General features: G+C 43.3%; 1 protein-coding gene across 1 annotated transcript in view; it reads left to right on the top strand.

The window, feature by feature from the left end:
• LOC126109628 (aminomethyltransferase, mitochondrial) overlaps positions 1 to 11,316 on the top strand; it is a 164,168-nt gene extending 152,852 nt beyond the window's left edge. Inside the window, exons 5-6 of the mRNA XM_049914672.1 lie at positions 4,694 to 4,776; positions 10,961 to 11,316. Of these exons, the coding sequence (XP_049770629.1) occupies positions 4,694 to 4,776; positions 10,961 to 11,316 (439 nt within the window). The remainder of the gene's footprint in view (positions 1 to 4,693; positions 4,777 to 10,960) is intronic.
• The last annotated feature ends 5,697 nt before the right edge of the window (positions 11,317 to 17,013 follow it).

The following is a 17,013-nucleotide window of genomic DNA, read 5'->3' as shown; positions in this document are numbered from 1 at the left end:
AGTGTTCATGATTCATTTATGGAACCATCGACGATCAGATGGCGCTCAGGCAGCAACTGTGCTGAGTTTAGAGCTGAACAGTGTTTGCAAAGTACAACTATGCCGAACCGACGAGTAGATACTCCCACTGAACTGTTTCAGTCATCTGAACCCGGCCGCACTGTAGGCCAGCGGGGAAACTGGATGTACGTATCAATGGACTTCTACACGTGTTTGACACGCTACATCGATGTCGTATGTCTGCTATCTGCAGTTGTCTGTGGGTTTCCATGTACCTGCGTAATACGTTCGCAGGTCAAGATGGACGCATTGTGTGAACGGCGGTTCCTGGCCAGGCATCACCCAGAGACGAAATCCAGGCTCACGTTGCCCCTGCTGTGTCAGTTGGGACCATTGGGGAAGGTCTGCTTGGTCCAGGACTAAGAACCCATCCGAATCTGGCCAGGCTAACAGTGAAACCACAGTACCACCAATCATAACTGATGTGGTATTCATGATAGAATGCCATCTGGTGTCTTCAGTGGTGAGAGCAGGACCGGACTATATGCAAGTGATGGACGTGCACGTGTACTCATATGGCGTGGACTAGGTGAGGTGCCTATTCCAGGCTGTATTCGCCCAATGCACACAGTTCCCATCCTAGGCTTCACGGTTGGGGAGGAAAGAGGGTATAAGCTACTGGTTGGTTGGTTGGGGGAGGGGACCCATTGGATTAGGGAAGAATGGGGAAGGAAATTGGCCATGCCCTATCGAAGGAACCATCCTGGCATCTGACTGAAGCGATTTTTTGGGAAATCACGGAAAACCTAATTCAGGGTGGCCGGACTTGGACTTGGACTGCCGTCCTCCCGAATGTGAGTCCAGTGTGCTATCCACGTCGCCACCTCGCTCGGTTTCTACTGGCGCTCACATCTTGTGCCTCTGCAGGGTAAAGTGCCCACTACATTTCACACAATGTTATCCCTGTGCGACTGCCATTACTTTGACAGTACGGTAATGTACTTTTTCCAGCACGACAATGCACGTTCACGTACGGCTGCAAAGCAACGTGCTCTTCATGGTCTACCACAACTGCCCCGGCCAGTAGGAAAACCGCATCTCTCGCCAACTAAACATGAGCGGAACGTGATGAAGCGTGAAATGGCTGGTTGTGTAGAGCCAGAAAGAACCATTGCTGAATGGCAACAAATGGCGCAAGATTCGCGGCACAACGAATCGCAGAAGGCCATTCAGCACCTTTATGATCGATTCCGTGCGAGAAAACACGCCTGCGTTTCCGCCATATATGGGTACGAATGTGTAATGATGCGACCGTTCGGGCACCCTTTAGTGTGACGTGTGTTTCGTTTGGTCCGATTCATTATCATATACTCTTACATTGACGACCTGCATCACTTGTCAGTATAATGACCTTGTCCTTGGGGTGCTGTAGTTTATCCGCCTGTGTTGTTGTTGTTGTTGTCGTTGTGGTCTTCAGTCCTGAGACTGGTTTGATGCAGCTCTCCATGCTACTCTATCCTGTGCAAACTTCTTCATCTCTCAGTACCTACTGCAACTCATATCCTTCTGAATCTGCGTAGTGTATTCATCTCTTGGCCTCCCTCTACGATTTTTACCTTCCACGTTGCCTCCAATAATAAATTGGTGATCCTTCGATGTCTCAGAACATGTCCTACCAACCGATCCCTTCTTCTAGTCAAGTTGTGCCACAAGCTCCTCTTCTCCCCAATTCTATTCAATACCTCCTCATCAGTTATGTGATCTACCCATCTAAACTTCAGCATTCTTCTGTAGCACCACATTTCGAAAGTTTCTATTCTCTTCTTGTCTAAACTATTTATCGTCCACGTTTCACTTCCATACATGGCTACACTCCATACAAATACTTTCAGAAACGACTTCCTGACACTTAAATCTATACTCGATGTTAACAAATTTTTCTTGTTTAGAAACGCTTTCCTTGACATTGCCATTATACATTTTATATCCTCTCTACTTCGACCATCAGTTAATTTGAACCCCAAATAGCCAAACTCCTTTACTACTTTTTAAGTGTCTCATTTCCTAATCTAATTCCCTCAGCATCACTCGACTTAATTCGACTACATTCCATTATCCTCGTTTTCCTTTTGTTGATGTTCATCTTATACCCTCCATTCGAGACACTGTCCATTCCGTTCAGCTGCTCTTCCAAGTCCTTTGCTGTGTCTGACAGTATTACAATGTCATCGGCGAACCTCAAAGTCTTTATTTCTTCTCCATGGATTTTAATACATAATCCGAACTTTTCTTTTGTTTCCTTTATTGCTTGCTCAATATACAGATTGAATAACATCGGGGAGAGGCTACAACCCTGTCTCACTCCATTCCCAACCACTGCTTCCCTTTCATACCCCTCGACTCTTATAACTACCATCCGGTTTCTGTACAAATTGTAAATAGCCTTTCGCTCCCTGCATTTTACCCCTGCCACCTTCAGAATTTGAAAGAGAGTAATCCAATCAACACTGTCAAAAGCTTTCTCTAAGTCTACAAATGCTAGAAACGTAGATTTGCCTGTCCTTAATTTTTCTTCTAAGATAAGTCGTAGGGTCAGTATTGCCTCACGTGTTCCAACATTTCTACGGAATGCAAAGTGATATTCCCCGAGGTCGGCTTCTATCAGTTTTTCCATTCGTCTGTAAAGAATTCGCGTTAGTATTTTGCTGTGACTTATTAAACTGATACTTCGGCCTGTGTATAAAATAGAAAAATATGCAGTATATCATTTCATGCCCAGTGGGGAGCACATGCAACAACTAGCAGTGTGTGGCGTGTACTAGATTCAACTTTACTGAGACTACACACTAATCTTGAGTATTTTTCGTTTTTAATTATAATACAGCCGTTCCTGAAAAAAATAAGAAAACAGACACAGATTACCATACCCAGAATAAGATGGAAGATAACTACTGTCTCACATGCTTTGCTGCTGTCAAAACACGTCTGTGCGTTGCACGAATGAAAAATGCAAGTATGTAATCCTGCTCCTGAAGATTATCAACCGAATCGCTTAGTGATGTCCGAAATATGCGACAAACAGAGAAAGATGCTTGATTTATATCCCTTAGTACTGGATAACTTTACAATGAAACACTTGCCACAGTAATGCTCTTTGGTAATTAGTAAACACGTTACGAGTAAGCTCTTTTCTGCGATGTCCTGGTATCACATGAGTTGTCGACAATACGAGGTGCATTCAAGTTCTAAGGCCTCCGATTTTTTTTTTCTAATTACCTACTCACCCGAAATCGATGAAACTGGCGTTACTTCTCGACATAATCGCCCTGCAGACGTACATATTTTTCACAACGCTGACGCCATGATTCCATGGCAGCCGCGAAGGGTTCTTTAGGAGTCTGTTTTGACCACTGGAAAATCGCTGAGGCAATAGCAGCACGGCTGGTGAATGTGCGGCCACGGAGAGTGTCTGTCATTGTTGGAAAAAGCCAAAAGTCACTAGGAGCCAGGTCAGGTGAGTAGGGAGCATGAGGAATCACTTCAAAGCTGTTGTCACGAAGAAACTGTTGCGTAACGTTAGCTCGATGTGCGGGTGCGTTGTCTTGGTGAAACAGCACACATGCAGCCCTTCCCGGACGTTTTTGTTGCAGTGCAGGAAGGAATTTGTTCTTCAAAACATTTTCGTAGGATGCACCTGTTACCGTAGTGCCCTTTGGAACGCAATGGGTAAGGATTACGCCCTCGCTGTCCCAGAACATGGACACCATCATTTTTTCAGCACTGGCAGTTACCCGAAATTTTTTTGGTGGCGGTGAATCTGTGTGCTTCCATTGAGCTGACTGGCGCTTTGTTTCTGGATTGAAAAATGGCATCCACATCTCATCCATTGTCACAACCGACGAAAAGAAAGTCCCATTCGTGCTGTCGTTGCGCGTCAACATTGCTGGGCAACATGCCACACGGTCAGCCGTGTGGTCGTCCGTCAGCATTCGTGGCACCCACCTGGATGACACTTTTCGCATTTTCAGGTCGTCATGTAGGATTGTGTGCATAGAACCCATAGAAATGCCAACTCTGGAGGCGATCTGTTCAACAGTCATTCGGCGATCCCCCAAAACAATTCTCTCCACTTTCTCGATCATGCCGTCAGACCGGCTTGTGCGAGCGCGAGGTTGTTTCGGTTTGTTGTCACATGATGTTCTGCCTTCATTAAACTGTCGCACCCACGAACGCACTTTCGACACATCCATAACTCCATCACCACATGTCTCCTTCAACTGTCGATGAATTTCATTTGGTTTCACACCACGCAAATTCCGAAAACGAAAGATTGCACGTCGCCATTTTAAGTATTTAAACCAGTTCTCATTCTTGCCGCTGGCGGTAAAATTCCATCTGCCATACGGTGCTGCCATCTCTGGGACGTATTGACAATGAACGCGGCCTCATTTTAAAACAATGCGCATGTTTCTATCTCTTTCCAGTCCGGAGAAAAGAAATCGGAGGCCTTAGAACTTGAATGCACCTCGTAGTTCATAAGGGGAGGTACTCACTACACGTCGACAGCGTGCTGAAAATTCCTGAGAAAAAAACGTACTTGCAGCTAGATGAATGACCTAAGGACGTAGGGTATACATCTGCTACGTAACTGCTGTCATGTAATGGGCTAACGCCTGCTTACTGTGTGTTCCAGACTGGAAGCTGGACTCTGCCTGTACGGGTCCGACCTGGATGAGACGACTACGCCTGTGGAAGCTGGACTCTCATGGCTGATTGGTGAGTGAATTCTGGGAATGGGATTACCCAATGGAACCGCTGCAGCCGGTTCAAATGAGAAAATTCTCTTCACGTTCTCGTTATAGTTGTGGAAAAAACGTGTAAAATAAAACTTTGGTATCAGGAGCGGAAAATTTCGAAATGCCACGGACATATAGACGACGATGTAATGCACAAATTCTACTAGAGTGTCTACTGCTTTTCTTTGTGTTCGCCAAATTCTACCTTGACCACCGAGGCCACCAAATCTGTCTCCAATTCAGAATTTTTCGAGCTTTATGGGCAAGGCCCTCCAACGAGCTACAGACTTCCATGATCTATCGCGCCAGTTGGACAGAATCGAGCACGATATCTCTCAGAAAGACGTCCAGCAACTCTTATCAATCAATGCCAAGCCGAATAACTGGTTCTATAAGTGCCAGGAGGTGCACCAACGGGTTATTTACGTCCTCAGTCTGTGAAGCTCTTCCTCTTGAACAAATAATCCTTTTTCTCTGAAATTATAACAATTTGGTTTTCTGCTCATGTACATCACATCTGCCTGTTTCCGCCCCATTCAGGTGGTTGCTTCGAGATTCGTCGGCTCTTTTTTCTGTTACAGTGTATGTACAGGGTGACAATTATTGACCAATATGAAATAAAATCACCATACCTTCTGGACGGTTTGCGTTAGGACTTTCAAACTGCACGGTGGGCCGCGGGGCATTATGGGAATTAGTATGCGCTGTATGAAACTTCCTGGCAGATTAAAACTGTGTGCCAGACCGAGTCTCGGTCCGGCACACAGTTTTGATCTGCCAGGAAGTTTCATACAGCGCACGCTCCGCTGAAGAGTGGAAATCTCATTCTGGAAACATCCCCTGGGCTGTGGCTAAGCCATGTTCCGCCTTTCTTTCAGGAGTGCTAGTTCTGCGAGGTTCGCAGGAGAGCTTCTGTAAAGTTTGGAAGGTAGGAGACGTGATACTGGCAGAAGTAAAGCTGTGGGGAAGGGCGTGAGTCGTGCTTGGGTAGCACAGTTGGTAGAGCACTTGCCCGCGAAATGCAAAGGTCCCGAGTTCGAGTCTCGGTCCGTGTAGTGTAACGACGTACGCTTTGTATAAATGAGTTTCTTTTGACGTATGACCATGTGCAGACTTCGTCACCTACATCAGTTACAACACACTTCAAAATTATTTAAATTCTTTTTAAATTGTCTCTGAATGGTTCTTGAACGAAACTGTAATTAAAACATCATCATTTGAGTCGTATGCGCAGAATTACGTCACTCAGTCCAATTGGTTTTCTCAAACTTTTTTCAATTTGGTTGTCGTTTGTTTCTTCTCAGAAATTATATTAAAGCAAGTTATCTGCTTTAATAAATATTAGAACCACATTGAATAAACTTTCCAGATTCAAACTCGCGATGAACGTTGGCACAATTAATAATCTTGTCAAATAAATTAGTAATTCATTAACATAATTCTTCATAAATAAATTCTCGGAACACGTGTTTAAACTTTGGTAGCATCCACTAGTTTATTATCATCCTACATATAGACGTGAACCTGAGCCTTGACAAGATAGGACTGAGTATTTACAACATGATTAAACTTTCTATGACATCATTGTTGTAGAAACATTACAAATTCTTATTTTTCCAGTTTTTAGAAGCACGACGCAACAACTCGATTTCAGGATCCCTTGGCTGTCGACCCGCGACGTATAGTGGCCAGCAATTTTCTCTCTGGTCCAGGCAGTGAAGATGCTGTCTCCGTTCGTTGCGCCGCCCTCTCCGTACATGAAACATAAAAAATAAATACAAAACTTTAGATAATACACAACAATTACAAAGATTACAAAAATACATAAACAAACCACTAAATTAAATTTATATTCACCTGCAAACTGGGCTGACACTGGTGGATGGGTGACGCTTCAATTTCGCGTCCCACTACATCCGGCACACAATTTTAATCTGCCCAAGTTTCATATCAACGCACACTCCGCTGCAGAGTGAAAATCTCATTCTGGACACGCTGTACGGTTCGGTTTAGCGACGAAGCCTATTTCATTTGAGTGGGTTCGTCAAAAGCAAAACTGACGCGTTTAGGGGACTGAGAATCCGCATTTGGCGATCGAGATGTCTCCTTGATGCTCAATGGGTGACTGTGTGGTGTGCAGTGCCCAGGCACGGAATAATCGGGGCGATATTCCTCGATGGTACGGTGATTGGCGAACGGTATGTGAAGGTTTTGGGTGATGATTTAATCCCCATTATCCAAAGTGACCCCATTTTTGACAATATGTGGTTCATGCAATATGGAGCTCGACCCTATCGAAGCAGGAGAGTGTTTGATGTCCTGGAGCAGCACTGGGGACCGCATTCTGGCGATAGGGTACCCAGAGGCTACTGGCCTGGGCCTCGACTGCTGCCACATCCTCCGGATTTGAACACAAATGGTTCAAATGGCTCTGAGCACTATGGGACTCAACTTCTGAGGTCATCAGCCCCCTAGCACTCAGAACTACTTAAACCTATCTAACCTAAGGACATCACACACAGCCATGCCCGAAGCAGGATTCGAACCTGCGACCGTAGCGGTCACGCGGTTCCAGACTGTAGCGCCTAGAACCGCTCGGCCCCCCGGCCGGCGGATTTGAACACATGCGACTCCTTTTTGTGGGTCTATATTACAGACAAGGTGTACAGCAGTAACTCCAAAACCACGCTGAGCTGAAAACAGCCATTCGGGAGGTCATCAGCGGGTCATGCAGAATTTCGCTATTCGTCTGCGCCACATCATCGCCAATGATGGCAGGCATATCGAACATGTCATGACCTAAATCCGAATATCTGTAGTGTTGTTTACCTGTTGAATAAACGGTGTGCACGCAATAGTTTGTAACTAATTTATGTTTATTTTGCATTTAGTTCAATAATTGGTAACCCGTACGTACGATAAACCTAGATCTAAGACAGTCATGAATATTTATTGGTTGTAATACCATTGTAGGATAATTTTCAGTGCAAATGATAATAAGTGTGTAACTAAGTGGCAAAACTGTCACCACAGGGTAACTATAATAATGATGCTTCATCTCGATTGATCTCCAGCAGTATAAACATGTACATATATATATAAACACCTGAGGATGGGCGCAAGCCCGAACGGGTCGTGTGACAAATAAATAACCTTTTATTGTGACTGGTATTAGATATTTTTCTACACCTAATAAAGGAACAGTCACGGAGTTCGACAGCATCCACTATGGATAAAATTCATTTAAACCACTATAAGTTTCCGAAATTGCTTGTAAACTGAGCTATAAGAAATTCGTTTGCCATTATTTGTGCACTGTTACGTTTACAAACAGAATGGTGAAGTTTCTAACACATTGTTTACCCTAAATTATTTATTAAATAATTATTTTGCATTGCAGTATCACGTATAGCACAGAAAGGCATTATTGGAAGCGAAGCAGAAATGAATTGCATTTAGGTCCAACACTATACCGAAATTTGCTGTCATGGATTGAATGAATCTGCATGTCTACAAAATATCCCTTAACCAACAATTAACAGGCATGATGAAAATAAAAAGGAAAATTCAGATTCAGATATAATATTTTATGACCGCTTTAAAGTGTTTTCCAGCGAAGGTGAAAATTAATTGGAACGTCACATTCTGACATTTGGAGAGGTGATTTTCGATTCAAGCATATCGGGTGTAAGAAAAGTTGCTTTGAGAGTTCAGAACCAACGGATTGCCCCATAATTTCAGAGCAGAGAAAGCCATGGTGAGCAAAAGGCCGAAGGTGTCTGTCCGAGAAAAAGCGCCGAATCCGAGGGAAATTATGAAAGCTTAAAGGAAGGCATCAAGGTATGGCCAGGGGGACTCTGAGCTGACGAACTGCTAAAATAAAAAATAAGTTAACCGAATTAAAGAACGCGAGATCTAAAACTACAGCTAAACTTGGCAAAAGGAGGTGTTTAAGACACTCTACAAGGAAGTAACCCCAGGTACTCATTTCTAAAACAGGGGAATGGTATTGCGAGTTGCAGGAGGAAGACTGGATGCAAAAAAGTACCAGCTGTATGACGTGCAAAACGTGGATCCAGCAAAGTATGGGATGGATAGAAGAAGTCAAAACGTTACGTAATAACTAAAATATGGAACATTTTCTTAAACTTTGACTAATATATATCTTCGAGCTCAGGGGCATAATGTATAAGCGTGGTACAACTTATGAAGCCCCTGGTACAAATTAGGAAACCAGATTCCGACTTTGTACCACTTGCAGATGTTTAGAAATTTAAGTGTAGTCAGCTTATTCTTCTCTGACTTTCCATTCTTTAAATCAGAAACCATGAGCAGTAGTCGGCTGTTGAGGATGAAGTCATTCAAATAGTTGTTTAACTTACTGCTTGTACTATAATCAATAAAAAACTTAATAGTTGGCACACTTAAGGCAGGTGTCCCCTATATGTTTATATGTCTTATATGCATCACATGAGCTTCTTTTGGCCAACTACGTTCGAATGCAATTTCTGATTAATAACCACTCTGACTAACATCTCCTTACACAGCCTGTTTCACAGTTCATGTTTCACGCTTCTAGAGGTGTGGTTGGGATTTAGCAGATCAAGTTGTACATAGGAACCCATGACCAGAGACGTCATCTGACGATGCTACAGAGCGTCGAAGTTACAGGCACCACCGTCTGTAAACGTATGTATATACAGGGTGATTCACGAGGATATGCAAATATTTTAATATGCCACTCTACAAGTAAAACTAAAAAAAAAAGTTCATGTAAACATAGGTCCACAAATATTTAGTTATGGAGATACGGCTAACAAAAGATTTTACTTGAAATTTAGCAATTTCGCTTATCGCTTATATGAACCCATCGCAAAACTACATGAGGTACAAGTAAAGCACGATTTCCATTTATTTTGTGTATCTGCAGTTGTTTTCCAGAACATCTAGTAATATGGCTGAACTAAGTTGTTTTAGGAGTTCCAAAACGTGTTTTTCCAGTTTAAATTCTCATCAATATGGACACCTAACAATTTTGAAGCTTCCGCCCTATGTATTACTTCATCACCATGTGTTACACTTATCACTGGGGCAGTACCACCACAGGTGCAGAGCTGAATATGATGTGTCTTTGTGAAATTCAGGGTGAGACCATTCACAGAAAACCAATCAATGATACTTTTGAGAACTTTGTTTACCATTTCTTCCATTTCTGAGTGTATACTGGGAGTGATTGCAATACTGGTGTCATCTCCAAAAAGAAATAATTCTTCTTGTTGTACATTACATGGTAGATCATTTACGTATATGAGAAACAGTAGTGGACCTTAGATTGAGCCTTGGGGAACCCCATACGTGATTTCTCCCCAGTCAGAAATATGTCCCTGGATTTTGTTGGTTGAATTACTGCTAACTACAACTTTCTGCATTCTTTTCGTTAGGTATCACATCATCCATTGGTTGGCTATACTACCAGTCCTGTAAACCTGCAATTTATCTAGGAGTATACTATGATTAACACAATCAAATGCCTTGCGTAGGTCACAGAAAATACCTGTCAGTGCTATTTTGTTTTGTAATGCATGTAATAGCTGGTGTGTGAGTATGTAAATGTCATTCTCAGTAGAGCAACCCTTCTGAAACCCAGACTGAGATTTGTTCATTATCATCATCATCAGTGTTCTGCCAAAAGGCAGGTTTTCACATGGTAGTTCTCCAGGCTGTCTGGTCTTCGGCCATCCTCTTCAGGTCTGCATATTTCCTCTTCCCTTTATGTCGTCTATCATCTTGTATCTCCTTCTTCCTCCCAGTCTTCTCCCACAAACCAATCCTTCCAAAGCATCTGCTAGCAAGCATTCCCTTCTCAATGAATGTCTCAACCAGTTCTTTTGCCTTTGTCTTACAAACTTCAGCAGACATCTTCTCTCACCAACCCTTTCCAATACTCTTTCATCAGTCACTCTTTCCATCCAGCTCATTCTCTCCATTCTCCTCCACATCCACATCTCAAATGCTTCTAACCTTTTTTCATACTCTCGTCTCTGCATCCATGTTTGTGCCCCATATAGGGCACACTGTGATTTTTCAAGGATATATATATATGGAAACGTCTAGTTTTCTGTAGATGTGTGCAGCAGCTGGGAGAGTGCGTTTTGTCCTTACAGCTAAGAGACGGCGAGCTTCGGCGGACTTCCCCGGCGCCGGCGTGATCCTGGAGCAGCTGCGCTCTGGGCCCCCGAGGAGGCGTGTGGGGCTGCGTTGGGAGGCTGGACCGCCAGCGCGCGCGGGGGCGGCGGTGGTGGCCGCCCTCAGCGACGCCGCCCCGGCGCAGGTGGGCCGCGTCACCAGCGGCTGCCCGTCGCCCTCGCTGGGCGGCAGCGTCGCCCTCGCCTATGTGGACTCGCAGTACTCGAGGCCCGGCACCTCACTGGCTGTCCAGGTGCGCGGCCGCGACGTGCCCGTAGAGGTGTGCCGGCTGCCATTCGTGCCACACCGCTTCTACAAGAAGGACCAGCAGTAGAGTGTACCCACAACCTGGAGTCACAAACAGCTACGCTTTCTTGACACCAACCCTCAAGACATTTCTAGATCCATTGCCTCAGTCACCATCAGCCAACGAATCTCTCAATCTTTGGATGTGCAATCATCCAATAACTGCTATGGTCAACACCAGGCACCCCCTCTGGTTGCCAGACGTCCCAGCCAGCTACAATGTCCTTCTGGCAGTGGGACTGAAGACATTACTGTACCCATCACCTCGGCCAACATCAATCAATCCCAGTGTTTTGACAAGTACCACCTAAGCAGTCACCAGTAAATCCACTGTTCAACAGCTGAACTCTCTTCTGGCTGCCTGGCATCTCAAGCTGCTATATTCTGGCACCACAGCTGAAGAAGTTTCTACATCCACCTGCTAAGACATGATCACCCAATGAATCTCTTAGTCTTTTAACAAGCAGCAACTCAGTAATCACCCAATAACTTCATTGCTCAACACCAGGACGCTGCTCTGGCTGCCTGGTGTCTCAACCAACTACAATACCTGGTGCAAAGACGTTTATGTATCTTTCAGCCATCATCAGTCAGTAAACCTCCCAGTCGTTTGACAATTAGCACCTCAGCAATGACCAGTAAATGCCGTGGTCAACAGTTAAGCGCTCTTATGGCTGCCAGGCATCACCATCAGCTACATTCTGGCGCCAGGGTTGAAGTTTCTACATCCACCTGCTAAATCATCATCAGCCAATGTATCGCTCACTGTTCTGACACACATCATCTAAGCATTCACCAGTAAATCCACTGTTCAACAGCCGAACTCTATTCTAGCTGCCTGGCATCTCAAGCTGCTATATTCTGGCACCACAGCTGAAGACGTTTCTACGTCCACCCGCTAAATCATCATCAGCCAATGTATCGCTCACTGTTTTGACACACATCATCTAAGCAGTCACCAGTAAATCCACTGTTCAACAGTTGAACTCTATTCTAGCTGCCTGGCATCCCAAGCTGCTATATTCTGGCACCACAGGTGAAGACGTTTCTACGTCCACCTACTAAATCATCATCAGCCAATGTATCGCTCACTGTTTTGACACACATCACCTTAGCAGTCTCCAGTAACTGCATCGGTCAACATCGGTCAGCTTGTGGACCAATGTGTCTCAAGCAGCTTGAACATCAGTTGCTTTCTGACTCCTAGACGGATGGTGATCCTACATCCATCAGTTAATGAACCTCCCACTGCTTTGACAAGCATTGACTCAGTAATCACCAATAGCTACAACTAACGATCTTTTCTGAAGCATCACCTCAACCATTAGTATTCGTTAAATGTATCAATGTTTTTTCAGTGAGTTTTATCTAAGACACCAGCTTCTCGCAACCCCACATATTGCCCAGGTATGTCGTTTGATGAAACTTGGTGCTGAATTCTACCAGTGGGGCTGACCATGTCTCTACATCTCTATTCTGGTACCAGGGCTGAAGATGTTTCTACATCCACCTACTAAGTCATCATCAGCCAATGAATTGCTCACTGTTTTGACACACATCACCTTAGGAGTCACCAGTAACTGCATTGGTCAACATTTTGACCAGCTTCTAGACGAGTGCATCTCAAACAGCTACGATACAGCTGTTTTCTGACTCCTGAACCGATTGTGACTCTACATCCATCAGCTCAGACATCTTCAGTTAACGAATCTCCCACTGCTTTGTCAAGCATAACCTCAGCAATTACCAGTAGCTACAGCTAACGATGTTTCCTGAAGCATCATTTCAAACATTACTATTAGTCGAATGTATTGATGGTTTCTCAACGAGTTTTACCTTAGTCACCAGCTTCTCCCAACCCTAGTTATTGACCAGGTGCATCTTTTGATGAAACTTGGTACTGAATTCTACCACTGCAGCTGACGATGTCTCTACATCTATCAGTTCATCAATCCGAAGATGTTACTATAGCATCATCTCATGAAACATCAATGAAGTGGAGGAGCAATTCACCCATAATAATGCTTATATATATCACAGTGCAAGTATCACTGAAATGGAATTCAAACTGAGTTCTCACTTAGGGTACTGTACTAATCTAATTGAGCTATTTCGATACCAGTACAAATCTTTAATCAAAAACTGCGTGTCTCCCCAGCCTTTCTTGTTTCTTCATTATTTTTTATTTCAGTGTCATCTTTAACTGCACTATTTCATACTTCGACTCTGTAACTAATTCAAAATATCTTTGTCTGGCTCCATGTCTCTGACTACTGATTTCCTTCTTTCCCTCGTTATTTGCTGGCCATATATCTGTGCTAACGGTGTTACACTTTCAGTATATGAAACCAAGAAAATATTTAACAAGATATTTATCATTTGTAATATTTCTCTTTATAATCACCTTCATCTTTATATCAAGCTATATAGACGTTCTAACTAGATGATTTCACTTCTCTTGTTGTCTTTTGCAGTGCAGATCTTCATCTACTCATCATTGTAGTTTCTTTTAAGCTAAGCTTTGGGCTGACTATTTTCCTTAAGCTGCACTTACTGCGTTCCAGTTCTCCTACATCTCCTTCCCTTTCTTCCAGGGTGTCATCACCATAATTGCTACCTTCATACTTCTACATTACTGTTACAACTCCATCTCCATACCCAATCCACAACAGGTCTTCAATGGTAGGCGTAATATAAGCACCTGTCCTTTGCACTATTTTGTCTTTTTGTCTGTGTGCACATATTATTACCACATTTCATTTTCTAGCAGTGTTTCCTCTCTGTTGCTTTCGAAGTTGCATATGTTTTATTTACAGGGTTGAGTTCTTTAAGTCTCTCTTCCGTTGCTAACGCAACTGTCATAATTTCGCTGCAATATCATTCCTTTTACTGAGATCACATACACCGTCTTATAAAATATTATTAGTCTTTCCGTCTGCTCCCTATTTCAGTCAGAGATTTACAAGCATGACACGCCTTAACGAAACCAAGCAACAAACCTTTTGTACCTTTACATAAATATAGCTATTTATCTCGAAATGTGTGTGATTAAATACTTCAAGGAAAGATAGAGCTATTTTACATTATTCGCTGTTACTCACAGTGACTGAATTTTTTTCATAAGTTCATCTGGGTTTTCTGCTGGTGACTTTGAATCATTGAAATTACAGAACTCTGCAGTCACAACTGCTCGTTTACAGTTTCAAAAGCACCATATTTTCTGTGATGTCGTATGACTGTACTACTCTGTGAATGTTGGAAGATAAAGGGAATCCTAATGAGTTGCGAGACCCAATATTGCATGTGCTTGTCACAATTAGATATCACACATGGAAAGGTGCATCTGGAAGAATTTGCAGACGGTATCTCAAAACAGGACAATGTTAATGGGACAATTTGAAAACGATACGTCACGAAAAATGTATGATGACTGATATTTACTCTGTGTTATTTGCCAGAATTCTATTTTTTATATCATTGTAATTTTGCTCAAAAAGAAATAAAGGTAGCAGCATAATAGAAGTCAAACACAACAGCAGTTTTGTACCCGTATTTAGCGACTTCTGCCCATTGTTACATTCAGTTCCACTTTCTCCCTTTCCTTCTTCACTTCCTTCATTTCCGGCTCGTCTCCACCTTGACAACGTCGCCCTTCACCTCAACTGGTCACCTTTATGCTCTTAGCCTCTACAACCAATGCAGAGGATTATGAACACTCGCCTTTCAGTTGCTACGCCGTTGATCATTTAAAGTCATTTTATTAAATGACGTAAGCATCCAAATGTAATTATTATGTAAATAGTGGAAAACGAATTTTTTTAAAACAGTTAAATATTTAACAGACTGCACTGCAATGTAGTGTGTTTTAAATTCCTCTTTGATTGACACTTTGGTCGGAACACATGGAGGCGCAAAGCAATGTCGCCATGCCCCTTACACAACACACACGTGTCCTCACACTTCATTTCGCTCGCTGAAATGCACAAACTGTTCCATGTACTGTGTTTAAGCTGGCAACACTGTCTTTTGGGTGAGCTGCTTTTTCTTTTCATTTTAGTTTTATCTGCGTATTGACCAGTAAGATGATACAAGAAAAGTTTATGAAAACGCATTTCCTGGCGAGGTTACTGAATTTTCAACATGCAGGAAACATTATTGTTATTGAATTTGGGTGAAGAAATTATACGTACTGAATCTTAAGAATACATCATATTTTCGTCTGCACCAAACCAAAGCGCTAGGTAATTTCAGTTAAACGCGACACATGATGCTGGTTTGGTATCACTACAGGACATACAGCACTAGCCTTGTAACTAAACCGCTGTTACGTTTTCTGATCACATGTTCTACTTACTCGTAACATAACAAAATAAAATTTAGTCTGTCAATCTAGGGGGGAAACTTACCGCTTTGGGAGGAAAAGTAATAGTGGTGCATAATACACTACACAAAATGCTGACAGTGAGAGGGATTTCTTTTGTGCGAGTAAGACTGAGTTCCTGAGAGAAACTTTATTCAGGCGCACTTGCTGATAACGGTCCTGGTATTAACAGTCAAAATTCACAAACACATAATTTTGTTATGCAGGTTCTTAAAAATCCTCGCACACGAAACCATCAGTTCAATCCAATCGTGATTGTTTTTGTGATGACAGTAGAAACAATCTTTAATAATGAAATTAGCCAACAGCGGTGCACTTCAGATGTCACTTTATTTAATTTTTACTACCAGATTCGATATTTTACTAAGCCATCTTCAAAATCCCGCGTAATAAAGTGTATATCAAGTGTATTTTAAGGTGTACTACAGCACACTTTACAGAAAGTGACGGGTAATACACTGCTGGCTCGTGGGTATTCATTCTGGATGTTCAAAACATTTTAAGTTCATATAAATATGAGGGTACGAAATTCAAATGTGTGTGAAGTCTTATGGAACTTAACTGCTAAGGTCATCAGTCCCTAAGCCTACACACTACTCAACGTAAATTATCCTTAGGATAAACACATACACACAACCATGCCTTAGGGAGGACTCGAACCTCCGCCGGGACCAGCCGCACAGTCCATGACTGCAGCGCCTGAGACCGCTCGGCTAATCCCGCGCGGCAGTAGGAAATTAATGACATCTGCCGTATAACAGTTCTGCTTATCACTGTTTCAAGGTAGTTCGGTGGGGCCGTGCGTTAGCATCCATCAGGAGGAAGGTGGGACCCACTGAACCCCTGAAAAGGCGGACTTACTAGTGCAAAATGACGTCCCGATACACCTCACCTGTTACAGTTCCTCTGTCAAAGACATGCAGGGGTGTACGTGCACCAATCATAATCCCACCCCACACCATCAAACCACGACCTCCATATAGGTCCCTTTCAAGGACATTAAGGGGTTGGTATCTGGTTCTTGGTTCACGCCAGATGAACACCCGGCGAGAATCACTGTTCATACTATTCCTGGACTCGTCTGTGAACATAACCTGGCACCAATGTTCTACAGACCATGTACTGTGTACTTGAAACCAGGCTTTAAGGGCTCTCCTGGGACCAGGGGTCAGTGGAATGCACCTTGCAGGTCTCCGGTCGAATAAACCATGTCTGTTCATAGACTGTGTGTCTGGTGACAACTGTTCCAGTGGCTGCGGTAAGGTCCCGAGCGAGGCTACCTGCAGTACTCCGTGGCCGTCTGCGGGCACTGATGGTGAGATATCGGTCTTCTTGTGGTGTTGT

The sequence above is a fragment of the Schistocerca cancellata genome, chromosome 12, assembly GCF_023864275.1.
Source record: "Schistocerca cancellata isolate TAMUIC-IGC-003103 chromosome 12, iqSchCanc2.1, whole genome shotgun sequence".
In the NCBI taxonomy this organism is placed as follows: Eukaryota; Metazoa; Arthropoda; class Insecta; order Orthoptera; family Acrididae; genus Schistocerca; species Schistocerca cancellata.
The sequence above is the reverse complement of the archived record's forward strand: the minus strand, read 5'-3'. Positions and strand labels throughout refer to the sequence as shown.